The sequence below is a fragment of the Sylvia atricapilla genome, chromosome 4 (assembly GCF_009819655.1).
Source record: "Sylvia atricapilla isolate bSylAtr1 chromosome 4, bSylAtr1.pri, whole genome shotgun sequence".
In the NCBI taxonomy this organism is placed as follows: Eukaryota; Metazoa; Chordata; class Aves; order Passeriformes; family Sylviidae; genus Sylvia; species Sylvia atricapilla.
In genome coordinates this window covers 3895153-3922781 of record NC_089143.1, presented here as the reverse complement: position 1 = coordinate 3922781, position 27629 = coordinate 3895153, and the positions used below count along the sequence as shown (strand labels likewise).

Here is a 27629-nt window from a genome sequence, read left to right as displayed (position 1 = left end):
ATAGACTTCACAGAGTTTCCAAATATTAAGTGGATTCAGTGTCAAAAAGCAGAGAAGATAGCAAAACCAGAAATCGTACTTCTCAGTGTTTTAATGGTTTGTAGCTTCAGATGAAATTTCATGAGAAAGTGAGAAAGTGTGCCTTGCCATGTGGGTCATTCAGCAACCTTCTTATAGAAGGACAGAAGTAGTATGAAAATAAAGAAACCTCACAGGTGATCAGTTCCCGTCTTTAGTTTGAGAATTGTTAAATAGCTAAATCTTCAGTAGTCCTTTAAAAATGTTTCTTTAAATACATTCTATTTTAGGTAAGTCTGAGCCACAGATGGCCATGAATTTCAAAACTTGATGAGTCAGTGGCCGTTGCAGTATACAGAACTGGTGTGTGGGGTGGTACATTTGCATAAATATGTATCAATACACATCTAGTCCATGCTTCAAGTAACCTCAAAGTATTGTCATATACCTGTAGGGAAGGACGGAAAGACAAATGCTACAGTTCTCACCATTCGCTCTTCAAGAAATGCTGTTTGCCGTATTTTTTATATTAAATTCTCTCTTCTGAAAACTTCTATGGTGTTTTTTGGCTTAGAAAGTAGGTCTGAAGGTTCACTGAGAAAAAAAACACACTAATTTTTTTGTGAAGTGATTGATATCCATGCCTCATAGGAAATGGGATGAGGTACTGTCATAAATTCACGTGATTCACAATACATTGTCGAATACAAGTTATTTTGGTTAATATTCACCCCTAGAATACTGTCACTTTCTGTGCTTTGAGCATTGCTCCAGATGACCCACAGCTACAGAGGAGATGTGCCATGCCACTGTTTTGATACTTGGGGAAGCAATTTGAGGACCCTATTGATCACTCAAAGATCTATTGCTAGGTAACTTTTAAGAATAATCTGCCTAAGAACATTTGTTGTAAAACAAAGAAGTTGGTGGTTAAAATGATGATTTGTCCTTTTTTCTTTTTGTTTTGTTTTTTTTTTAGGCAATACTGATGCCTTAGGTTTTAGCTTTCATATTTTCCAGATTCTGTACTGCATTAGTATATAATTCTGAACTTAATATAAAGTGTTAGGAAGTTCTTATCACAATCTAGTTAGACGAAACAATCCTTTTCCAGCCTGAGAACCAAGGAAACCTTTGCAGCTGCAGGCCCAAAAAGTATAAACAACTGGGAATGGAGGAGAGCAATCTGGGAGGATGGGACTTTGTAACCTGAAGCTGTCATTGGACAATTGACCCCAAAATGTAAATGGATCAAAACTTACAAAAGTGTAAAAATGTGTGACCCGTTGTCCATCTTTGGCATAACCACGGCTGGGCTCTTGTACTGCCCAAAGTATATCCTTTGAAAGCCTATTTGATAAATTGCTATTTTATTCTTTAAACACCATCTAGCCTCTGTTCTGGGTAACCTCTAAAGGAATCCATACTGTGCAGTAAATATCTGCCTTATTTAATACTTTAGCAGAGTGGCTTTCAACTATTCCTTTCAATTACTTCAGCTTTCTCTGTTGACCTGAAGTCTCTTGCCCTCTCAAAGATGAAACCTGGGTTTTATGTTCAAGGTGGCTACTCCCTTTGCTTTTATCCATTTCTGTCCCCTCTCTGGGAATGTAACAATTGTCTCTGACGAGCTTTTTAAGATATCCAGAACGAAATCAAAAAGCATCCACTTCTATGTAAGCAAGGCTATGCCTTTAGGAGTTCACATTTAAAGAAATATAACATGACATTATAACAATTCCTGAGAGACATTTAGCCAGAAATTCGTATTCTAGTTTTTTTGTCAAGGTTTTGTTGTTGTTGTTGTTTGTTTGTTTGTTTCAGATTTTTGTTTGGATTGTTCAAGTGTCACGTTTGCAAAAATACATTATATCTAGTTGATTTTTTTTTTCTTTATACTGAGTATCAGGTGACAGCTATGACTCTTATCTTTCACCTAATTAAATTGATAGTGAGTATATCTTTGTTTTTATGATTTTGTCTCTTAAGGACTTTTATCTTTTGAGAGACTGTTCAAATTCTGATATAAATATGCATATCTTGCATCGTATAATAAAACTAATTACTCTGTTAATTTAACCAACAGGTAGGGAATGATATTCTGCTCTAAATTCTTCGTTGTTATTAGGATTTTATCACAGTGACTAACAGTGAATCAGAAGAGAAGGCTCTGGAGACACCTTATTGCAGACTTTCAATACTTGAAGGGATCTTATAAGAAATATGGAGACAGATGTTTTAGACCTGTTGCAATAGGACAAAGAGTAATAGTTTTATGCTAAAAGAGGGTAAATTTAGACAAGATACAAAGAAGAAATTTTTTTATCATCCCTTCCAACACAGACTGTTCTGTGAGTCTCTTATTCCAGTGAGAGATTTCTGAGAATGTCTTTCCAACAGCTGTATCTTTATATTATTGTGGTACCAACCCTGTTAGTGCATTACATTAAATCGCTCTGCCACTTCAATAACATGCGAAAACTTGCCGTAAAGTTTTTTAAATCAGAATTTCTTCTGCTTCTTCTTCTTCTTTTTAAAATCAGAATGTGATTTTAAAAGCAGTAACCATGTAATCAGTTTTTTTAAGCTTTCAGTATTTTCTTTGTGGTGTTTCAGCTTTGCGTTGCAAGCAGTCTACACAGATGGTATTGCAAAGTGGGTTGGCTGCAAACTCTGGTGATAATTTTTTTAAGAATTAAGATCCTTAAGGTAATTTTTAGTCAATTTTTCAAGTGTGAATAGCAACTGAAAAATCATATTTGAAATTTTCAGAGTTGAGGGCATATTTGCTGGCATTTTTAAAACCGTGGTTACTGTACAGGTTTGACAGCTACATGGTTATGAAACTGTCCTAGTTAATTAATAAAATTCTTTGTAGTTTTTTATTCCCAAGTGAAACCAGAACTTTATTTTTAAGTAAAGTTATATGAGGGGTAATGAAGACCAGCACTTAAAATGTGATTCCTCCCCAGCATGGAACAGGTTTTTGTCATCAGAAGTAGTAGCATAAAATTTTTGGAAGTGACTCTCTTCATTCCTATTAGGAGGAAAACCAAACAATCCAATGTCAAAGTAGTGACAGAGGGACACTATTCACAGGACAGTGGTCACAACTGGATCAGAATACACAATCTATCAAGCATTTTAACTTTGTTATTAATTTTTATTAATGTGAAATATTCGTATTTCCTTCTTTTCTTTTATGTACATGTGAGTGTATATATATATATATATGGGGGGGGTGTATGTAAATGTAGCCTTAGTGAAATTTATAAGTCATGCAAAAAAAATTAAATCAAGAAATACAGTTTGGCTTATTGTCTTATCAGACTTCAGTGAGATAGTCTTATGAGATCAGTAATTTTTATCTCGTTAAAGAAAGAGAAGTGGAAACTTTAGGTACATGAAGTTTGAATGGTTTAGGTTTGAATTGGCTATTTGAATGAGCATAATACAAATTTTGAAAACAATAGATAACAACCTGTTGAGTAAATATAAATTGCATGATCTGATACAGCATCAGTCAGATTTTAACTAGTGTGGGTGAAGGCATTCTTTCGTGTGCTGAAGCATCCAGTTATTTCAAATCTATGTTATTCTAAATCATGACAAGGATGGTATTAAGCCAGGATTATTCTGAATAAACTGAATTAAAGCAACACATATGAGTTAATAAACAAACTAACAAAACCCTGCATTCAGACTGAGGACAAAAAGTTTTCTGTTTCTCTACCTCACTGGTGAGAATTTTTCTTTCCATTTAATTCAAGTGAAAATTTTGTCTATGCCTATGAAGAATACATACAAATAATATATTTAATTTCCCATAGCATTCTGTGGCAAACTGTACTCAACGTTTGTAGTTGATATAGGAGAGGATGACAATCTCCCTCATTATCTGAGTGTTGACAGTCCTTCAGATTTTTGCTTCCTTTATTGCTGTCATAGATAGTTAACAATAAACTCTAACAGCTTTTCTCTAATACTCTACAGGTTCTTAAAATAAATGTACAAAGTGAGCCCGTTAACAATAGTTCTTTGGGATAGAAGGCAGTAGACTGTGTTAGACTTAGTTTTAGTATTAACATTTGCTTTACAACATTTCCATATAAATAAGATGGTTTATGCATTAGGAACTTTGATGGACACAATTGTACCTTACTGAAGAAAGACAAAAAATAGACTTTGTATGAAGAAACTTCACTCAATCTGAGAAAGACTAAAGTAGAATGAATTGTTTAAGGCAGGCTTTAGTTTTCACTTTTGTAAAAACCATGCTGTGACATGCCCTTGCTTTTACCACCTCCCTTCTGAAAAATTGGATCACTCGAGCAAATAAATGCATGTGCTTTATTCCACAGTAGCAGTAGTGTGAAAAAGATCTCAGCCAAATGTTTTCGTGTTTGAAACATTATGTGCTTTGCCTAAATTTTTAACATTCCTTTTTACTAAACCTGCATACATAAACTGTGCTATTAATTTCTAGCCGTTGCTGCCTGCATTTTTCTGAAAAACAGGTTTTATTCTCACACATCTGGTTGTGCCATTTTCAATGGATTTCTTAAAGAGGAATGTTTTTCATTTTTATTTTACAGAGTTACATACATGGAAGCAGCCAGGCTCAGTTTGTGGCAGAGTCACATATTATTCTTCTGCTGAGTATCCTTCAAACTGGTGATAAATATTAAAAAACCAAGATGAGGCACAGTATGCTGTTAAATAAAATTGCTCTGCCAGTGAATATCATAGAACATTTAAGCAGGTATTGTATTTTGGCTTACTTTATTATATGTTGAAATAAATATTCATTGTTGTTGCTATTTACTGCCAAGTAACACTGGCATTGCTTTTCACCTATGTGCACCTTGTTATCTCCTTTGTCAGTCTTGTGCCTTGTTACTATTCTTAATTTTTTTTTCTTTTCAGTGTTGCCTTTCCAGTGGCAAAACCTAATTTTCTTCTGTTTTTAATCTTTCTTACAATAGTTAAAAATTCAATGAAAAAAAAATTATTTCTTTTTGCTTACAAGATAGACATATACAGATTTACCAGCTGTGCATGAAGATGATTTGTCCTCCAACAGTCCTTGGATTTTGTTTCCCCATGTAATCTATAAAGTTTACTACTACTTCTTGAAACAAATAACTCAATCACATTTGTTCTGACATCACCTTCTCACAGAAAAACTTTGAGATCTACTTTTATCAGTCTTACTGAGTCAGAGGAAGTAAAATTGGGGTTTTCTGGGGGGAGGGTGGGTTGGGCATTTTTTTGTCAAAATTTTAATAAACTGTAAGAAAAACTCCTAGGCTCTTTGGGTTTTTTAAACCCTGATTCTTATAATTTTTATCCATTGATGAGAACTCTACTTTAACCAGTTTTAAAGTTAAGTAGTTCCATCACAAATACCTTTCTCTACGGGGAACAAGCAAAAGAAAATAATATTTCGCAATCTGCAGTAATAGGATCCCAGTTTTATGATCGTGGCTACTTTCTTGCTCTCTCTCTGAAGTTATGTTGCCTTAGAACCTGCCCTTCCTTTAACTTCCATATCTACCTTCATCTTTGGCATTTCCTATCCAGAGACACCACCATCATTACACCTTCATTACATTCATTTGCCTGGCATCATTTTGCTACTCGTGAAACCTTATATCCTTCATAAATAGCCATTATTAATTTTGTTTCAAAGCTATGATCATATTTTGCAGAGCAAATCGAATATTTGTAATGCTGTTTGCAGTTCTGGGTCTCCCTGTACAGGAATGTTGCAGACTTAATTGAGTGAGTCCAGCAAAGAGCCACAAAGATGATTTAGGGGATTATCCTGTGTGAAAAGGCTGAGGGAGCTGGAACTGTTTAACTTACAGAAGACTCTCAGGGAGATCTCTTCAGTGTGTATAGAAACCTGATTGGAGGACATGAAGAGGAAGGAGACAAGAGGCAGTGGACTAAAACTGAGAACCAGGAAAATCAGTCTGAAGACAAGAAGATGCTTGTTGCTGTCAGGGTGCACAGAAATGGAAGCAGGTTACCCAGAGGGCCTGTAGAGTCTCCATCTGTAGAGTTTCCACCTGAAAACCACCAAATCAAAACTCGGTGATTATTGCTTTAAACGCTACAATTTTTTAAAAAGTTACACAGAGACAGTTTTCATTTCATATGAGAAGTTTCTTGTTTATTAGATAGAGTATGCATCTTACTGGTGTCATCTTTACGCTTTCCTTTGTAGAGCTGGAATTTATGTGTTCACAGTTTTGTGCTTTTTGTGAACTGCCACAGTTTAAACAAATCTGTTATCTAAAACAGTCCCACTGACTGCTTGAGAACAAGAAAAATAAACCCCGCAAACCAGAAAAATATTAAAAATAAATAAAAATTTTGTTGATGACATATCTTCTCTGACTCAGGCATGAAAGTGATAACTTTGTTGGCAGATACTGTCTTTATATCAGAAAGTTGGCTAGCAACATTAATGCAGCTGTCTGAAAGAATCCTTTCAGTGGTGTTGTTTGTTGCCACTTACAGAAAGAATTCTCTAAGGCTTCATTTCATGGTTCAATACTGTTTAGATGAGTTTTTTGTCACACACAAATTTCACGATGAAATCTTTCACATGAAATCTTGACAGAGTTTAACCTTTACTCATGAAAATTAATATTCCTGTATTCTTTCAATGTTGCTAGTAATTACAAGCTGCTCAATTGCTTCTTCGTTATTTTTTTATTCAGAAAACATTGTTAGAAAATATGAGAAATAGAAAAAAATATGCCAGATTCATTTTATCCTTTAAAAGATGCATTGAATTTTAAAACAGGACACTACTATTCCAGTAATGTACATGTTTAATTTGATTCCTTCTTTTTACTTTGTAGTAGTAAGCTTGTCACTTCTTGCCAGATGTTGAAGTGCAATGTTGTGTTTCTCTATAAAGTGAATTTTTAATACCTCAGATGAAAAAATATGAATTTCCTTTGCATTTCTGTATTTTAGTTTAGACAGTGATTCTACCCCATCTGCTAGATGATTTCTCTATAAAGATCTGGTTTTCCAGGCTGTAGCTACATAATTAGGACTTGGGTAAGAAGGGTTTGTGAAGATGTCAGATTCTTAGTTTAAGTAATTTTATAAGGCAAAATTAAATTCAGTAAAATCTATACAAAGTTACTGATTACATACCAGGTATATCTACACATACAGTGTACTCACCAAGGACTCCTGATGGGTTGAACTTCATTGGTGGGCTGACCCTGGCTGGGCAGGGACCCCCCAAAGCCACTCAGTCACTCTTCACTGGTCAGGGGAGAGAAAATGTTGCAGAAAGCTCATAGGTCAAGAGAAGGACAGGGAGAGACTCAGGGAAATTAATTAAAATTACTACAAATCAAATCGGAGAAGGGTCATGAGAAATAAAAAATAAATCTTAAAACAACTTTCCCCCCACCCCTCTCTTCCTCCTAGGCTTAACTTTGCTCCTGGTTTATCTGCCTGGTCTCCCACAGTGGTGCAGGGGGATGGAGAATGGAAGTTGTGTCCTGTTCATCACACTTTTCTCTGCCTCTCTTTCTTTGTCAGGATGAGGGCTCATCACACTTTTCCCTTGCTTCCTCCTACAGGAGAAAATTCTCCATTAATTTCTCCGATGTGAGCCTTTCCTGTGGGCTGCAGTTCTTCATGAACATGTAGCAGAGAACACTGGAAAGACATGGTTGGATATCAGTGAATCATTAACGTGGGAAAAGACCTCCAAGGTATCATGATGCTTGTGTATTATACACTTCTGTGACTTCCAGGCTATTACTTTGAGCACTTTGTGTTATCCTGACAAGATGAGTCTTACTCAGTTTGGTTCCTTGTCTCCTCTTTCTCTTGTATTGGAGAATTGCCTTCAGAAAATAATTATGGAAATCATAAAAGTGTAAAGTGTTGGTTGAAAGGGGTCACACACAGCAATCTTCCTGTTAATGAAGGATTATCACGAACACTGGAGCTTGTCCTTCTTGGGTTTGTCTGGTGCAGTTTTTTCAAAACTTCAAGGATGGACATCACATAATCTTTCTGGGCAGTTTTCAGATGTGAAGTTGTTTTTTATCTAGTCTGAACCTTCCAAATTGGTGCATTCTGGTGTGAATTACAATCTTGTCTGATATAACATTTTGGCTTCCTTTTGGATTTCTTTTGCCAGCCTTATAGAATTGGTGGAATACCTTTAGTGAAGCTTTCATTAGGAAATGAATAGAACACTCTGTAGAATAGACGTATGAGTTCCATTATGTTTTAGCTTTTTATTGCGTAGGAATAAAACAAAAGCCAAGGTCTGCTTTTATTCATGCCCCATTTTAGCTCATTTTTCACCATAAATCAACAGGTTAAAAAAATTTTGAAAAGAAAATTATCATTATTTATGGAGAAAAAGGAATACAGAGTAAGTGTTAGGTATAAATTTAATTTGAGGGTATGTCCATAAAAATATGCTGGTCTTTTCAATCTGCTTTCAGTTTTCTTTGAAATTGGCCAATTTTTTTATCCTCCTCAGAAACAACAAAACCTTGTTGTCATATGCAATTGAGAAGGAAGTTTTATGTAATATATATCCCCATATCAGCTTGCTCATCAGTGTTTCAAGCAGCTGGGTCCAGTTTATACACATAATACTTTGGGGGGCCTTTAGAATTATTCCTGTATGGAGACTTTCTGATGAAGTAGAAAATACCAAAAAAGTCATTACAGAAATAAAAGTATAACTGCTGCAGAATAAATATGGCAGATGACAACTTATTTAAATAAGAGCATGGAATAGATTTTTTAACATATTTTTTTAATATAAATTATATAAAAATAGTAACATATGTGGAACTGTAAACATGCTAGTAATTGTGCAGTTTGTAATTCAAGGTTTTCCTTTTGAAGAGTTCAGGTATCTCTGAAGACCCTAGGACTGAGTAGTTTACACAGAGAAATGATTTCATTCACAGTTGCAATCCTGGTAAGACAGTCTAATTGTGTGCTAGATATCCAATTCTACCATGCAAAAAGAGCTAATATCTAAACACATTTGGATTTAGCAATAAAGTTTAGCATCTTCTCAAGTTATCATCAGTTTACATCCACGTGTATTAGTGCAGAAATGGCTTTTAAGAACATAGGGAAAAATTGTGGGGGAAAAAAACCCAGATGGAGTAGATGATTCAGGGATTTTTAAGCCAGATCAACCATAAAGAATGTAATAGCTTCTAGTCATCAATTAATAAATTCTTACTTCTTTTTAATTCTTTTTTGAATTAATTATGGGGTAATATTCTATAGAAATAAATTTGCAGTGTAAACTTCATGTAGTATGCAGAATTTATTCCTTTAGGATTTTTTAAGCCTATAATTTGCAAAATAAATGTACTGTGTGACTTCAGTATATAAGTCATTGGAAGTAGTCCATTCTCTCTTTTTTTTCTCTTCTATTTGGAGCTTTATAGAGTTTGCAAAAGATATTTCTCTTTTCTCCTTTCCCAGATGAAAAATTCTCTTTCCCCATGCAGAAGATGTTCCAGGTGTCTATTCTTGCAACCCTCTTCTAACAGAAATTGGGTCAGAGATAGGAGAAGTCAGCAGAAATGATCGGATACTAATAAAAATTTTTAGATGCTGAGTAATTTGACATTCTTGGAGAGACAAGAAAGAGAAACTAAAGACAAGGGTATTGAAGTGCTGCTGCTAGAGTTATTAAGAAGACATAAAGGCAAAAGAGAGATAACTGGGATGAAGAGCTGTCATTGCCTAAGAGAAATGATGTGCAGCAAACTACACAATCAGTATTACTTTTGTAATTAACTACAGTTGAATACAGATAGTGTATATCCAAAATGTTGTATCCAAAAAGGCACTGAACTGTGCAGTGTTCAGCTGTAAATGTTGCTCTGGGTGTCAAGATACAGCAAGAAAGATAAGGAATAATCATGGTGGATAGGCTGTGTTGAATTTGAAAAATCTCTTAAATGCTTTTATTCCTCCTATTTGTAGACACTGCTCAGTATTTCTAATGAATTTTCATCAAGTTGTTATGTCATTCCCTGGAGAAATAAAAATGTTTTGAGTGTAATATGGCATAGTTTTTTCCCTTTTGTAGTAACAGTGGATCCTTACTTTAAGGAGGAAATTTAAAAGTAAGTATTTCTGTTATCAAAGGAGTTTCAGTTATTAAGCAAACTATTTATTTATGTATTTATTGTATCTCCTATACAGATGATAAACCTAAACCATTATTATAGGAATTAGCACTTATAATTACCTGGTCCGTGTTCTCAAAATTACTATTAAACTTAACATTGATGCTGATTAAACACAAGCACCTAAGTAAAAATGGAAATGTCTTTTCAGTTTCCTAATTTGAATTCCCAAGGCAAAGTTTAATAGGTGGATAGGAGATATTGATTGAAAGGGAAAAGGACAAATCTTTTCGGTAGCATTTAAATGATGCCTATTATGAAAAAGATTTCCTGTCCTACAGAGGGAATTTAAATTCAGTGTATTAAGTGCCTCTGTGGTGTGAGGAAGCTTTTCCATAGGATGAATGTAAAGAGATGACTTTCTGTATGTCAGAGTCACTGACCATAAGGATCTGAAATTTTGAGTCAAATATCAATAGAATAATACTCACTTAGCTCTCAGTAGTAAGATTCTGTCACTTGTGCATCAGTATGCACAACTAGTTCTGTGTTTCCCAGAGATTGTATGGTAAAGTGAATGAGGATGGTAACTAAAGCAGTGAGACAGGATTATTGTATTCTTGATCTTAAGGATAAGAAAGGAAGAAGATCATGGAGGGTAAAGTTAGGAGCAAAAGCACATTATACAATATTTAAGCATGTTTCCTAATTAACTTTGAAAATCAACATCCAAAGCAGCTGAACATCCTGCACATTTTCTAATATTTACTTGCATTAGCTGCCAGTTCTGCCTTTTAACCTTGTAACTTACTCTGAGTCTTCTGGAAGCTGTCTGATTCCTCTGAAATGTAATGAAGCATAAGGAGATTATAGCTAGAAAAATCAGGACAGTTTTATTTACCTCAGTCTCCTACTGCTTGACCTTAAAACAATTCATCATATGACCTTTTAGAAAAAACATTAAAGCCCCTTAAATGGGAGATTGATATGCAGAGACCTTAAATTTACAGTTGGGCATTTCTTAACACAGCAAGCATGAAACATAATTGATAATCTTTCATCAGCTAATTGCAGTAACTGGAATTGGTGAACTACCTTCACATACGGCGTGTGTCCTCTGCATGCTAAATTTCAACTCTAAATTTCAGTGATTTTCAGCCATTTTCAATTTCTGGTTAAAATTTTCCAATGGAAGTGCAGACCCCTGCAAAACTAATTTAGCTGTCAGCTGCTTCAGTTAACTATTGTTATGGATATTTTAATGATTAAGAAACATATTTGCTTGAATGACTAAAAGATGCAGAAATCTAGTCCAAAGTTAAATGTTTTACCTTTTGGATCCACAGATACCTTCTGCTAAATGGAGTAGTCTTCAAGTGCATTCAGCTAAGAAATAAATTATATTGCCTAGATCCTAGCAATGATGGAGAGTTAAATGACAGCCTAGACTCATATTAATGATGACTTAGGAAAGAAGAATGTGTGATGTTCTCAAAAATATTTATAGATTTTTAGAGAAAGCAAGAGAGATTGTGTCTGCATGTTCGTATCAAGTGTGTGCTAAGACACAGATGAGACATACTAGGTCTAGTGTTGGAGATAGGGTAATGTTGGAAATAGGCTTGAAAATAAGGTAGATGTTTGTAAGACACTGTTAGAATACTGAGGGAAAATTATATAGCTTCATAAATAATTAAAAATAGCTTAAGTGAAGTTTGTTTTAGGAAATGTATCTGTGTTTAAAAGTTAATTTAAACTGTTAAGAAATTCCCTCATTTATTTGTTTCTCTGTATGCTTAACATTAATGAAAGTACTGTTATACATCTACCTGTTCTGGAGATGTTTATACTTTTCTGATTTGAATATTTATTTGAAATATATGTTTGGAAATCAGAGAAATGGATTACAAAATATAAGTAAAGCTAGAAAAAGAGATTGTGGGGCAAACCACACTATAGAAATTTGCAAGATGGACAGCATTAAACCTTACATTTCATCAGATATAATCTATACAACCGAAACAGTCATAAATAATAAATATAAAAATCATTTCCCCAGCATTAGTTTTAGCTGATCCTAAATGTGAATAATTAGGATATATAAATCAGGCTGAAAAATTCTTAATGTTTGATTAGTGATTCAACACAAATTTAATCAGGTATCTCTATGCTCCATTTTGCAGCTGAATTATAACAGATTCCAGAGTCTTTTTCTTCTTCTGTAGCTTTTATGTGGCCTTGCCATGCTCAGGTGTCTAAGAGCACCACAAGAGCAATGGTTCCATCACACTATCTGTGGCTTAGAAACACCAGTTCATAAATTGAAGCAGAAACTCCTCAAGTTAATAATAAACTTTTTCACTATAGGAAATTCTGAAATAATATGAAATCTATTCTCTGCTCTGTTAAAATGGTGAAAAGGCATGAAGAAAGAAAGTGATATAGTATAGTTGGTGTTTCAGTGGTTGAAATGCAAACTTAGAGCTACTTCACTGTTGGGAGATGCGTATTTCAAGGAGCTGTCGAGAACTGCGATGCCAAGATGTATAATACTTCCTAAAATTCTTGGAAAACCATTCAGTGTAGCTGAAGCCAGAAGGTTTTAAACAGAAAGTATGGTCAGGGTTCTTAGTATGATTACAACTGGATTTCAGGCCATTAAAAAATACTTAAATACAGCTTGGTTGTGTAAAATTCATCCACAAATCCATATTCAAATAAATAATTTTCAGGCTGTTCTCCACTTTTTCAGCTTCTGATTTAGGAATTATCATTCTTCAATGAGATGAAACATACAGTAAACATCTTAAACATAAAATTTTACATCTCAGTAGGAAATATTTTTTATTTCTAAAAAAATATTATATTATTTATTTTTATTTATTTATATATTTTATTTATAAAATAAATATCTCTATCAGCATAATATGCCCACCTAAAAGGGGCCAACAAAGAATTTCTCGTGTTCTAATCATCACCCCTCCCAGCAAAAAACCAAACCAAACCAACAGATAAAAAATTTAAAACAAAAAAAGAAGAAAAAAAAAAGAATAAGAGACAGAAGATGAAACCACCATAGATCTTTCTGTTGCTTATATTACTCCTTGACAAAAAAGTACGTGCTTTTATTTATTCCATGTGTGATTAATTGAACCAACAATTTTTAAAGATGGTGTGATAATCTATCCCCATTTTAGGTAAGAGTAAACTGAGAACAGGCTCAAGTGGATGAATATTTTGTTCTCTAGTTTTCCTTGCTCATGTGTTATTAAGCAGCTGCACGAGCTGCATTTTAAAATGTAGTAATTTCTTTGTGTTTGTAATGCAAGTGCCAGATTTTGCACCCTTGGCAGAAATGCGACTAAATATGAATGAAACCACCAAACTTTTTTCACAAAAGTAACCAAATGCTAAGTCAAGCTATTTTCTCTCCTTTTCTTATTCCTCACTTACTACTAATTAGGAATGAATTTGTCGATTAAGTGTGTAAATTATGTGTTACATTGATAAATTTTGGAATTATCAGGTTTTCTTCCTTTTGGGCATTCTGTGATTAAATTTTCTATGAAAGTATACTAGTAATAAGTATCCCAAATTTCCTAGCAATTAGTTTCATTTTTTAGGATAACTATAATTTTGGATTTTATTGATCCAATTTTGTTTTGTTTTGTTTTGAATTTTGTGGTCCGGTTTTTTCCTACTTCTGATAAAGCATCTTGAATTTTTCAGGGCTGAATACTTTGTTCTGTTACTACTGATCATTTTCTGTATAAGCTTATAAATTGTGATGATTACTGTCTTTTTCATCCTACTTTAAAACTGTGTTTCTTGCTGTATCAAAATTCAAAACCTTTTCAAAATCCTTTACCCTTTCAAAGTAAATAATATGTTTTCAGTTTTTTTTGAAAGCATGTATTGGCTGGGAAAAAGAAAAGCAGAAGTTTCATGTGTAAAAGTGTAATGATTTGAGAAGGTATATAACAGGATTTACACAAAGCAATTCAATAGAGGAATAAATTTATCAGAAAACATGAATGTCTGAATTTAAAACATTTCCTTGCCATGGGTTATCGAAGTGCCACATTGCCCCCATCTTTTCAAAGTAGTTTCCTAATGCATAGTGAGGCAGATAAAGAGGAATTGGAAAATAAGTACATCTTTTGATGCATCATTTTTTGCAGATGAAAAACTGTCCAAGTAACCACTTGCTAAAATTTTACATTCTGCACTGTTAGAGAATTGCAATACTGTAAAAGATTCTTTTCAGAGCTGGGACTGTTGCTTTATATTGTAGAATATCAGTATAGTGCAAAAGGCATAACACAGAACGTTCGAAATGAGTGAAAAATAGTGAATAAGCTATATATTCTGTGGTAAAAAGCTGATTCTTGTATCGAAATGTCAACTCAGGTTGAAGTTTTATTTTGGCATCAGGGAGCTGAGGCAAGTACCATGCACAGTGGTACAATATGACTATGAAGCTGATATCATTGAAGGTAAAAGGCAGCCAATGAGGCTGAAAGCTCAGCAATGATGACTGAAGTTAGAAAGCAACAACTGAAGCAAAAATAGTGACAGTGTGAGGGAAGTTTTAGGGGTAATGATGTGAAGCTCCAAAAGAGAGGGGGGAAAAAAACCCAGCACAATTCGGGTGGTTACAGATCTGTGATTCTCAGTTGCAGAGCAAACAACTTACTTTTGTGAGATTCTTGTTCCTGACGGTAAGGAAAGTGAATTAAACTCATGGTCTGCTAAGAAAATAAGAACTACGTTACAGAAGGGATGTCTCCCAAATGGCTTTTTAGTGCATGGTTCTTGGTTTGTTCCTCAGAAGCAGCCAGGTAAGGGAAATAGCAAAGAATCAAAGAATCGCATTATGTACTGATACTGCATGAGATCATCAAGGCAAAAAACAAAACAAAAACAAAACCACAAAACACCAAACCAACCACCAAAAAAACCCCAAACCCACCACCCAAAAACAAAACAAAAAACCACCACCATTTACAAGGCATTTCAAAACATTTGCAAAAAGGTGCAAAGCCTTTGCATCAGGAGGATTTGGTGAGTTACCTTTATATCTTGGAACAAAGGGTTTTTTTTCCCTTTGACTGTTAAACTCGGGTGAAAATCACTATTATGAATCTAAGTGAGGACATGGTAAAGAAAAGCTATAAAATAATGCTACCTTAGGGGGGTTTCTTTAATAGGGGAGAAATACATGTGTAAATTTTTTTCTCAGCTCTGTTTATGGCATCTGCTCTAATTAATTCATCTTTCTGCTTTTGTAACACTGGAAAATAAAGAATTTAATGATTCTCCTGACATTCTCCCCAGTTCTTTTTCCCTGCTAGTAGCATAGCAATTGCACAGGAGATTCCCAGTCTCATGTGCTCATGGATCTGACTCTTAACAAGTCAAGTTTTTAGAAAGCAATTTTTGTGTCATGGCAAGATTAATTTTTTTCACTTTTTTTTTTTTTTAATATTTTGTCAAGTGCAGTCATAAGCTTTTGGAAGATTTGAACATAACCAATTATAAATAGACGTATGCCTTGCTGTTTTTACATGTGTGACAAATTTAATTTGAGCTACTAGCATGATTTTAATTAGAACTTAATTTAGGACTGCAGGTAGATGTCTGCATCAAAGATGTGATGTTAAAAACTATATTTCTTTTCGGTTGACTATTTGCTTCTGCCATCTTTCACCACTGATGTTACTCTTTGAAATCTTGTTATTCTTCATTTGGCTTTTCTCAGTTTGTGTGTATAAAAAAAAAAGTCAAATCTGAATCAGGCTGCACATCTCCCATGAAGTGTGATTGTATTAGCATTGACAGTTCTAAATCCTTTTGCTCAAGTTCAGCTTAATTAAAATTTTACAATGGAAATTTCAGATGTCTTTGAACATTTTGGTCTGATTTTGAACGTTTCTAAAATGAAAAATAACAATATATTATGATTAGCACAAGTGTAATGTTGCAAGATGCAGATATTACTTATGGGTTCAGTATGTTTGAAATATCTTGAATTTTGTGTTTAAATAATATCTTATTCTTGAAGTTTCTAGTCCTCATGCCCTGGATTAAGAAACGTTGAAAACTCCAACCTTCTCTGACCATCTGAAAAGTGTGTTGAATTTTTGTTTCCTGCTGTTGTGACCTGTGATTCACACTTTCTTCAGAGTGGCATTCTGGCTTGCCTCTGCTTCAGAACAGATGTGACTCACAGTAGAAACTGTTCCTTTTTGTTTCTACAGTTTCAAATAAACAGTTAAGAGAATGGCTTAAGAGCTTGCTGGATTAGTGAAATTGTTTTATCATTATGTACTTGTTCACATTTGTAACAGTTATAATGAGACAACAAAACACCGAAAGTGACTGAGGACTTTGCCTCTGAGATGTTTCTCTGCTAAACTGTTAAGCAATATGACATTAAAGAGGGAGTTAATGTCTTATCTAAATGCAGAGGAAGACAAACCAGTCCAACTGCTTCAGTTGGTGTCAAATAACCTGTGAATTGTGTGCAATTGCAGTGACTGATTTTGGGATCTTAGTTTTCACGTTTAAAAAATCCTTTGCTACCAAAATCCAGAATATTTTAAAATATTGGGAAATGGCTACTTCTATAACTGTCGAAAATTTGTGTCCTACTTGATAACTTATCCTTTAAAGCTTCTTTAACCTTCTTTCATTTTTTTAAAATCCAGAATGCACAAAGAAAATTCCTACACATTTTTACCACAGGTGAGTGTATGAGCACAGTACAGTTTGCGATATGCAGTTGTTGTATGTAAAAACCTTCTTTTGTTTTATGAACTTGAAAGCTGTAGTTCATAGATGTACCTTTGTGGCTTTCTGAGCTATCCACACATCTGCTGCTTTCCTTGACAATGGCAATACAGATGCTGCTATCACCATGGGAATGGTGCTCCTGAATGAAGCTGCTACCTCCAAAGGGGATGTTGGAAAAAGGAGAAGTAAGTTGTACTTTATAGCTAACGTAATGCTTAGACAGTTAGAAGACACTGCCAAATTACAAGTGAATATCTGATTGTTTTCAGAAGGTCTCTGCCTTAAACCAGTGTTTACTTTTAGTTGTTTGGAAAAGAGGAGAGCATAAAAATTCTGTTGATGAAACTGTATTCACATGAAATAGTAACAGTAAAAAAATACTTTAGGGATTCACAGCCAAGGTACACCTTGACATAGTATCTCTACTACATTGCATAAATGCTTTTTTTGGCTATTGAATTATATCAGAAATCGGTGACATAAAGAACAAGAGTTTCAAAAGGTTTTCGAAATGAAATTATGCATTTGAGATGATAACATCCAAAAGAGTGTGAAAATTCTCGTATTTGGTACTTTTGCCAGTATCATGTCTCCAGAGGAAGGTGGAAACCCAGCAGAAGGTAAAACACAGAACATACCTTAATCTGTGATGTCTAAAGATACTTAACTTGAAGTGCAATTTTTATGTTTTTCTGAATTTTGTTGTTACTCAGAATATTGGTGAGTTGTTTTTTTTTGTCAAGGAATCACATAAACACACAATAGGAAATTGTTTTATCCAGAATCGAATTTCATCACTGTTCTGTCAAACAAGTTTTAACTGAGTGTGACACAGGTTGAAACAAATATGCCCATCTGCCTTTGTACCTTTTGCATCTCCTAACTTATTTTTATCATGTAAGCCACTGAAGGTCTTTGGAAGATACCAGATTTCCTGCAGTGCCTCCTCTTTCTTTCAAGATCAGTTATTTAGCTTCCCTGTAATAAACAGTATTGCAGATAAAGCTGGCCAACTATTTTCTTTAAAAGCATTCTAGAACTCTTCATAGTAGCTGGTTGAATGGCAAGAGATCTCTCTAATCTGTAGTGATTTGAGGGTCTCCTTCAGCAAGCTGTAGATGTGTCATTAATTCTGAATATCTTCTACAGCAACTAGCTTTAACAGTGGTGTCAAAAGATAAAGTGACATTAATTTAATTGGAATATGATCTTATATCTGGCCTGTGAACACAGGCACAGTGAAATGTCAGTGGACTGCAGTAAAAATTCAGGCTCTTTGCTCTTTGTGGCCATTATGTGAATGCTTTCTGTGTATCTGCCTTGTACCGGTCATGCTTCCAATTTATTCATCCATGCTTGGAAATCATATTTGTGAGTGGTGATTTCTTTATAATGAAGTGTGTTTATTAGGTTTGTACATGACTAGTTTTCTCAAAATAACTGTAGAAATTTTATATTCCAGTTGACATGTATCACTTTCCACATGGTCAGTTTTAATGAAAAAAATGCATCATTGTCAGTTTCCTTGGCTTCATGTTTTCTCATCCTTCACTCAAAGGCAGCACACTTTTGAAGCATGAATATTGCAATTAAATAGCAAAGGGTTGGCTCAAGTGGGAATAGTACAAGAGGAGTTTTTAAAATCAAAGTGCCTCACTAGAATCAAAACGTTATCTAGTGTAAATGAGCTCCATCTCAATTTATAACATGTCCCCCTTTTTAAGGAATTTATTTACATGCAATAGAGTGGGCTATCACAATCAAGAAGGTTTTATGCTACTATTCCACAGGATGCCAATAGATGTTCCAAATTTTGTTTGTTAATTTAGCCATTTACTTTGTTGGTTCGTTCTTTGTCTGAAAAGATGCTGAGCATTTTCACCTGGATGGTATCAGAAAATCTACATCATTGTTATTTACCTTCAGAACCTGAAGATTTATACTGCTAGTGAGCTAAGAGTAAAAAGTGATTTGACTGCCTGCCTTGGAACTTAGAACAGTGAATTTTTTAGCCATTAATAACTAGATAAAGTAGTTACTAAGCTGCCTTTACTGTTACTTCAGGCATAGCTGGTTGACTAGAGAGAACATGATTCCATTAGTCAAGGGACATTTTTCTGAATGTAACTTCTTTTCTTCCGAAAAGAACAAGCAAATGCCTGAAATGACATTATTTGATATGTATAATTTAATAGGTTATTAAATCCATTATCAGCAGTAAGGTGTTTGCATCCACATACATTTGACTTTCAAATTTCTACTTTTTTCTTGAAAATATATTTGCCTTGACAGGTTATTTTTTCCTAATAACCATAAATATTATTTCCATATCTGTTTGAAATCCTGTCAGAAGATAGTGGGCTTCAGTAGTCAAGGCAGTTACATTTTGTATTTAACTGTGTCAAAATTCTCAATCAGTGATTGACATAAATAATATTCTTTGTAGGGATTGCAGTTTTAAATCTTTTATGTGCTAATAAACAAAGTTTTTTTCTTTTCCAGTAATATGTCTGGTAGGCCTTGGTCTTGTGGTCTTTTTCTTCAGCTTCCTGCTGTCCATATTTCGTTCCAAATACCATGGCTACCCATACAGGTAATGTCTTTAAATTCTCATCCTATAGACTGTAATAGCTTTGTAAAAGTTTAAGAATTGATTTCAAATAAACAATCTTTAATCTTTACCACTGCAGTCAGTGGAAGATGGTAGAAGCAGGAATTGTGATTAGTTTAAGCAAACCAAAAAGGGTTGGAATGCTGGGGTTGGCATGTCTCTTAAAGCAGAGCAGTTCACAGGGTTTGAGCACAGATGTGTGGCATATGCAGTGCCCCCTGAAAAATATGAAAGGAAAACATCCTTTTGTTTGTAAGGCTTTATTAGATATTTATTTTTGTGTGACTAAGATGTACATAAGACAGGGCACAAAAAAACAAGGGACTGTATGGTGCTAAGATTTTACTTCATTGAAAGTACCCTTTTCTTTTGTCAGCCACTCCATGGAAGAGAGAAAGGATTATAGTTTTTCTAAATTATATATACACCTGTCATTTAAACAGCTACAATTTTTCTGACAAGTGCAAAAGTAGATTTCTCTCATTAGGCCACATGATTAGTACAAGAGCCAGTTTTGTATTCTGTTATATTCCACTAAAAAGGATTCAGCCTTGCAAAACCAAGTTAGATGTAACATTTCAGCGATTACCTTTCAATTTTTCTATTAGTTTTTGCTCTAAGACTTCAAAACTATTCTCATTTTTACAGAGCTTGGTCTCTTTGGGCTGTTTAATTGACATTTAGGTTGCTTCAGATTAGTTTTATTATTTAATAAAACCATACTGAGGCCAAGGAAACTCTTCCCATTGCAGTATGTGCACAAGGTGTGCTCCTGCTTTTTAGTAATTTCTGCTAAGGAAAGAGGTCTATAAAGGGCCCAGTAGCATCATACTGCAAAATTTCATCAGTATGAAGTTAACAGTCTGCCATTTGGCACAGTCTGTCCTGCCTCCCAACATCCTCTCTGGAGATTACTTCTAGCTTGACTTACTTGGGGTGAAAGGCAGGATGCAGTTTTCCTAAATGTAAGGTATTCTTACCTTCCATTAACTGCTTAAGTCTTAAACTTTAAAGGAGCACAATTTATGAGGCTAATCTGCAGCTCAAAGCTCACTTGAGAAGCATTGCCAAAGAATGGCAACCCTTTGAGCTCCCTTCCATCTTCTCATCACAAGTTTATTCAATGTAGAAGGTGGTGCTGGTGTGTTCCTTGCCATGCAATTCATCAGTTACTAAAGAGAATCTGGCAATTGCATTGTTTTAATTTTTAGTTCATCTTAGGAATGTTCACTTGTGTATCACTATTAACAACGTGCTTATAGATCTGTGCCAGACCTTGCATTGCTTTTGTGAATGTTGGCAGTAATAGGGGGTTTTGGCTGCTGTCTGATACTGGGATGTCTGGTGCTGAACACCACTGTGAGCATTAGGATGCTCTGTGAGTTTGCATGCCAACACAATACTTGGTGTTAGCACAAACCTAAACACTGAGAAGATCATGTTGTATCAGGTATTATAAGCTTTGGGAATCTTAATTTAAATAATATAGGGCTTTTCCCTCCTTCCTTGCTAATCTGTTCAATGCAAATAATACTAGGTGGAGTGGATTTTTTAATTTTATTCTCCTCACAATTAATCTAGAATTTATTGAAATAGCAGATATCTTTTAATGGGAGTGTCTAGCATAAGTTGCAGGGTTATGTAGATTTCATACTTCTCTTTTATTATCCAAACTAAGAATAAACGACAAAGATTTGGGGCTAGGGGTCAGAATTTTATTAAAAGTTTAATATTTAAAACAAATCAGTTTGATAGGTGATGCATATCAAAATTAAGTGTACTGTTAGTATGCTAAAGCTGGTTAAAAAATAAATCCAGGACAATGCTGAAAAGAATAATTCATCACAATCATGATAAAATCAAATAGTGCCACATCATGTTGTTACTGTGAAAAAATTGTTAGATCTATAACCCAAATTCTGTCTTGAGGAGCTAAGTAGACTCAATACCACAACTTACAATTCAGCTAAATTCATAGAGAGATGAACAATGTGTATGGATTAATACATAGAAAACATTTAAGAGCTGGCTAAGTGTTATGTGGTTTTCTTGGGGTTTTTTTATAATGTTACTGCTTCTGCATGATTAAGCAAGATCTTTTGGCCTTAGTTGGTCTTTCCTAGATTGTTCCAAGTTTTCATGGTAATAATAATAAATAAATAAATTAATCATTCAATCTGAAATCCTCACTCAATGCAGACTAATTGGAAACCATCACTAGAGCTGATCCTTTTCCTCTGCTATTATCACATTTCATTTACAAGTTTCACACGTGTCATTTTCTTACCTGGTCCTTTCCAGTTTTAAATCTTTCGTGTTTCTGTTGGTCTCTTGGGTAGCTCTGACCCAATTTTCTCTTATTTTAAATAAAGATACTATTGAGTCTTTGACATTTCCTTGGTCTCAATGTGTCATCTTCACAATCCTGTAACATTTTTTAGAGAAGCCTCTTTGTGTTTTGTGGATAGTTCTTACGAATTTTAATGAATGTGCAAAACACTAAGGAGGACCAAGTATATAAACTCTGTTATTTTCTCTTTTCCCTTTTAATTTCATATCCTGCATTTTAACTTCAGTCATATATGCTAAAATACATTAATCTTTCTGTCTGAATTCCTTAAGATCTTCCAAGAAGTTCCGTGCCTTATCAGTTGATCCCAGTGCAGATACATCTTAAGATGTGAAGTATGTCTATCCTTTTCCTTTCCCTGGTTGTGGATTTCACCTTGAAACTATGAGTCTGTGTGATGAATTGTCCTCAGGCTAGTAAAGCCTTGCCTTTAACAATACTAACAACAATGCATACTAATGATCTGTCAGGAAAAAAGGAACATTATGGTGGCCTGCCTAAAGCAACAGTTAAAGAAAACTGAAATTGCTTTAATGCTATATGCATGACCTCAAGCATCAACTTCACTATCCTGCTTAAAAAAAAGAAAAAAATTTAAGCGTCCTAAATTGTTGCTGTTCTCTCACCCTGAACAACCAAGTCAGTCCTTTGTGCAACATCGTGCATTGCTAAAAAGTGAAACAGGAACACAATCTGCTGTGCATCCTCTTTTCTGCAGTGACCTCCATGTGGCAAAGATAAATCAAAACAGAGGTGGATAAACATAAAGCCAGAGTCAAAAACTGGAGAAAGACCATTATTTCTTTTCCTAATGTGGTCTGTAAGGTGCTCTTTAGAGGGCGCGTGTATAGGAAGGGGCAGTAATTTTGTCTGACTCTTTTAGGTCCACATTTCCAATTCTGATTTGATTCTTTCCTTCACAAGATTTTTCTTCTTGAAGGCTCGGGTTGGGCAAAAAAAATGTTTAATTAATATGCTGGTAAAATACTCTTATGCAGTATAGAAATGGGAAAGGTGATGTAAAGTGGGGGTCATCATGAAGGTTACTCACTGAGTGAACACAGTCGTGATGGATGAGCTCACATGCAGCAAATGGCTCTGCTAAAGCCATTTTTGCCATGGCAGGACTTTTTCATGGCTGTACTAATGCACTTCTTTTATGGGAACGAGATGAAATTTTTCACTTTGGTAAAGCTTTCACTTTAATTGATACCATTAACTACTGAAAGATGTGTAATAATTTCATTTTATACTGTTGAGCATTTTATCTTTATAATTCTTTTTGGATAAGACAAGAGTTGATATATATCTTAGACAATGTTTTTTGGAAGCTTTCTCATCCTAGTATCTAAAGTGAATAAATGACATATTAAATATCAGAAACTCAGTGACTGAGCAATACAGTGTCATTATATCAACACAGATTTTCATTTCATTTGTCAGCTCATACACACTGGAGTGACACAGAGACTTCACTATAAGCCAAAACCATGAACTCTAAGTTTACTTTGCTTTACTTTACTTGGCTCTCTGGAAACCACACCTTAGGCAGTTTCAGCCCAAAAAGCCTGCAGAATATGAAAAAGAATGAGAAAAGATGCTCTTCAGAACAGAAGATATCAGTACATAAGCACAGTATTGTATTGCTGGGAATTTTGGGCATGTAAATATTTCTAACACTGCCTCAAGAGGACACAGAAAAGTTCTATCCACTGATAGAACTTTACTGATACTAAAATAATTTATTGGATTTTTTTTTTCTAGCTTTTGCTGCAGCTAATTAACTGCCCTATATTGTTTTTTCTGCTTTTTTTTATGAACAAAACTTCTAGCATAGTTTCATTACTCTTAACACTTTAAATTGTTCTTTCAAGCCTACATTTTATCATTTGTTGTTTTAATCTAAATTTAAATGAAATGAATACCTGAAAATCTTGTTTTCATAATTTTCCATTAAGTAGCTTTTGAATTTTTTTTTAGAATCTGCCCTGCAGTTGAATGTTTCATTATCCTATTATCCTTCATAGCCCTTATATTTCAGTATTATTTACAAGAGTAATATGATTTTTTTTTTAGCTAACCCATAAAAAATAACCAGCCTTATGAACTATGTATTGATGGAATGGAAAATACATATTCTTTATTGCCTAGCAGAGAAAATGAACTAAGGTGTGCAAAGCATGATAAATAAAAGATGCCTTATTTTCATCAAAACCCCATAAATGTTAAGTCAGACATAAAGTATTAATTTATTGCTTGGGGAAGGACAGTCAATGCAACAGGACACACAAATTGCAAGATGCCCCAGAGCTTGAAAAATCCTTACATTCACTGTATACATATCTACCCTTGTTGTAATTAAATTAGTTTCAGTAAAGAAATCCTGTGTAATATTGAAATTGAAATTAAATGCAAGTGAATAAAATAGAATAGTTAGTTATTGGAAATATACTGGAAAAATGTTAGCATGTAGAACACATAGTATTTACAGACTTGAAATTAATTTTTTTAAGAAACATGAGCATACTACTAACAGGTTTTTAGATATTTCATGCACAATTAAATTGATTCAGCTTAACTTTATGAATTGGTAAACCTACTTCTCATAAATACCAGAATTCACAATTTGATCTATAGCACCAGCCAAATTGGCTACTTTCTTTACAACAGCAGAAATCAGGATTCTTTTAAAAGACAAGAAAACAATAATACACAGTTGTCAATACCTTATATTTAGTATTTTCTGTACTACTGCTATTAACGTGGCTAAACAGTGTGTTGTTCAGGAAAGAAGCTGCCATGGAAATGGAAGGCAACACAGTCCAATCTTCCTCTGTTCATCTAAACCATCTAACAACATGCTGAATTCATGAAAATTCACAAACCTCCCTATTCTTCTCTGTGAGAAGCATCAGCATTAGTGCTGGTTTGTAATCCTTTAAAAAACGGGAGATCTGAATTCCAGATGTCTGGAAGGTCTCTTAGGAAGAATGTGCTTCTTTACTGTGGCAAAGAGTTTTGCTGCTCTTCTCCCAGTAGGACTGTCCTGTGATAATCATGCCATTGAACATGCTTCTTTTTGCTTGTATTGCCTTCCCTGTAAATCTTACAGTTTGCCATTTACTTTTACCCATTTCTATCCATTCCCATCTAGTTTATGGCTGGAGGGATACAGTTTATCCAGGCTTTGCAAAAGGGAACATGTTTTCTTTTGTCTGGCTGCAGATCTATCCCAGCAGATGTCCAGTTGGTTACTCTTGACTTTTTTAGAAACTGCCCACCCTCTATCTCCTTCTTTGTGGCTACTCTATGTTTTTTTCCATGGTGTTTTGGTTTTTTGGGATGGTTGGGGTTGAAGTGACTCCTAGAGATGAATCATTCTTCTAAAGTAGGTTCACTTATAGCAGGTGGAACAAGATTTCTTCCAGGGAGGTTTTTTTGACAGAAGGAGCCTCCCCAACCTCTCTGGATTCCCTGTTCCACTGCTCTGTCACCCTTGAAATAAGAAAGTTTGTCCTCATATCCAGATGGAACTTGATAGATTTCAGCTTTCTGCCCTAGGGTTTTTCTTTCTTTGCTATTTTTTTTTCTTACACTTGTTTTAGAACCTTCAGTGTTTCTCTAATCTTCTGTATCATGTCTCTTAGCTGCTAAAGGTGCAGTTCCCTTATAGACAGAAAGTAAAGATCAATAGCTGTGGTAGTAGCATGGTGATCCAACTGCTGTATTTATATTTCTTTGCTGTTACATCATTGAGTGTTTTACACTTGTTAAGCCTATCAGTGCTAACTCTCTGATTATTGAAATCTTCAGTGTTTCCCATTCTTCTCTCCAAACTTTTTCACTACTATTAGTTCTCTCTCTTCTCCTCTCAGATCTTTTTCTATACATGACCTTACACTGTTCTAGACCTGGGTTATGTTTTTGGTCCTGTGCTCAGCATTCTCTTACTTCCCGCTTCATCCCTCTACAATCCATCACTTCATGAAGTTGTTCCTGCTATAGCTTTTCCCTATCCTTTATCCCTTCACCCTCCAGCACCAATTGCCATCTGTTTTGCTTTGGTTTGTATGTCTTTCCTAACGAGCTTGTCAGCTTTTTTGCAGCAGTGAACATCTTTATCCTGATACAGTCTTTTAAGCTGGTGGCGCTTGTATTTATTTTTTTGTAATGATTAATTAATTAATGCCATGAATGGAAAAACTGATGAAATTACTACATGTATGCTACAGTCCATAGTCAAGCACAAATCTCTGTCTGTGTTCCTATTTCCCTGTCTATGGGACTTGGTAAAAAACTTAGAAAGGTGTGACACATAATATATAGCTACATTTTAGAAATACAGGTTTTCCTTCCAGGTGTAAAGGAACAGCAATATCATTGAGAACTTCTTAACTTATTAAAATACTAAGAATTGAAGAGTCTACAATCCTATAGAGCCTTGCAAATCATTTTTTACACTCCCAGCTCTGGGGCCACTTCAGCAGTAAAAGAAGATAGTTTTAAATAAACCTGAAACATCCCCTGGGAGAGATTGCTCACTTCAAGTAGTAAGAGCAGATGCAAAACTTGATTAAAGAGAACAGATGTCTGAAGAGTGTTTTGCTTTTTAATTTTTTTAAATAGGCAAATTTAAGTTTCAATCACTTATGTTTTATTTGATAACTTTCATGCTTGCTTAGTAATCACTAAATGGAATATAAAAAAAGATTTTTACACAAATGTCAAATGACTTTTCAAATAAATGTTTTGAAGTCCTTGTTTATTAGTCTTTTCAAATAATTTTGGTGCTATGTTTTATTTGCATTATTCAGCATTTAATCATGTTTTCTTTCTTTTCAGCTTCTTAATTAAATGAATTGAAGTGGGATTCATTTAGAGCTGCTTACCATGAAGACAAGCTATAACTTCTATTTTCAGCCCACCAATGTTACAATATTCAAGAATCTTTTGTTTGTTCATCTGTTTTTGTGATAATTTATCTGGTGTGGTGATAGAGAAATGAATGGAGTTTTATGCAATGAATGCGTAATTTATAGAAATATATAGTAAATATCTCATTGGGAAGTCCTATAATGTTATGAATATAGTGTGCTCAAGAATTAAAATAAATTTCTGTATAATGGGCTTCTGTTTGAGTCTTCCTTATTAACTGTACTACATGGATCCAAAGGGTGTTTCTGAGATTTTTCATGTCAAATTTGTTTTGAGATGTCTATTTTGAACTGAACAAAATAACATCAGTTCTTTAGCTGCTATTAAAAGATATACCCTGGTGGAAACTATCATGTCATTAAATTATACAATGACACCTTACCCTCACTTTGCTTTGTAACAGACTATTTGTATAGTCCCTGATCACCTCTGACATGATAAGCCATTAACATAAAGTTATATTCTACACATTTTCATCCTGGAGTTCTTTTCCTGACTCAGCAGTGTGTAGAATACATACAAGTTTATCTCCCTCTTATGCCAAAGGATGCAATTAATTGTGGAATCTTGAAGAGGAGAAGGCTTACTTCAGTCAGAACTCAGATTCTTTTAAGCTGAGTCTTTGGTGACAAAACGGGAGGGTGGGAGGCAACAATATTTCATAACATAAAACATGCTTATACTTGAAGTAGCAGCAGGAGGAAGGTATTGTCCTGAATGATACTTGTGACACAGTACAGGTGAGTCTGTTGAACTGGAG

General features: G+C 34.5%; 1 protein-coding gene across 2 annotated transcripts in view; it reads left to right on the top strand.

Annotated features, from left to right (window-relative positions):
- The window catches only part of TUSC3 (tumor suppressor candidate 3), a 109817-nt gene extending 82605 nt beyond the window's left edge, over positions 1–27212 (top strand). Inside the window, exons 7-10 of one of the 2 annotated variants that reach the window (XM_066316774.1) lie at positions 4614–4677; positions 17084–17158; positions 19476–19566; positions 26777–27212. In XM_066316774.1, coding sequence (XP_066172871.1) covers positions 4614–4677; positions 17084–17158; positions 19476–19566; positions 26777–26792 — 246 coding nt within the window. In that variant the 3' untranslated portion in view covers positions 26793–27212. Of the gene's footprint in view, positions 1–4613; positions 4678–17083; positions 17182–19475; positions 19567–26776 lie in introns of those variants that run through there. The other variant, XM_066316775.1, reaches the window with a different exon arrangement.
- Positions 27213–27629: the final 417 nt, after the last annotated feature.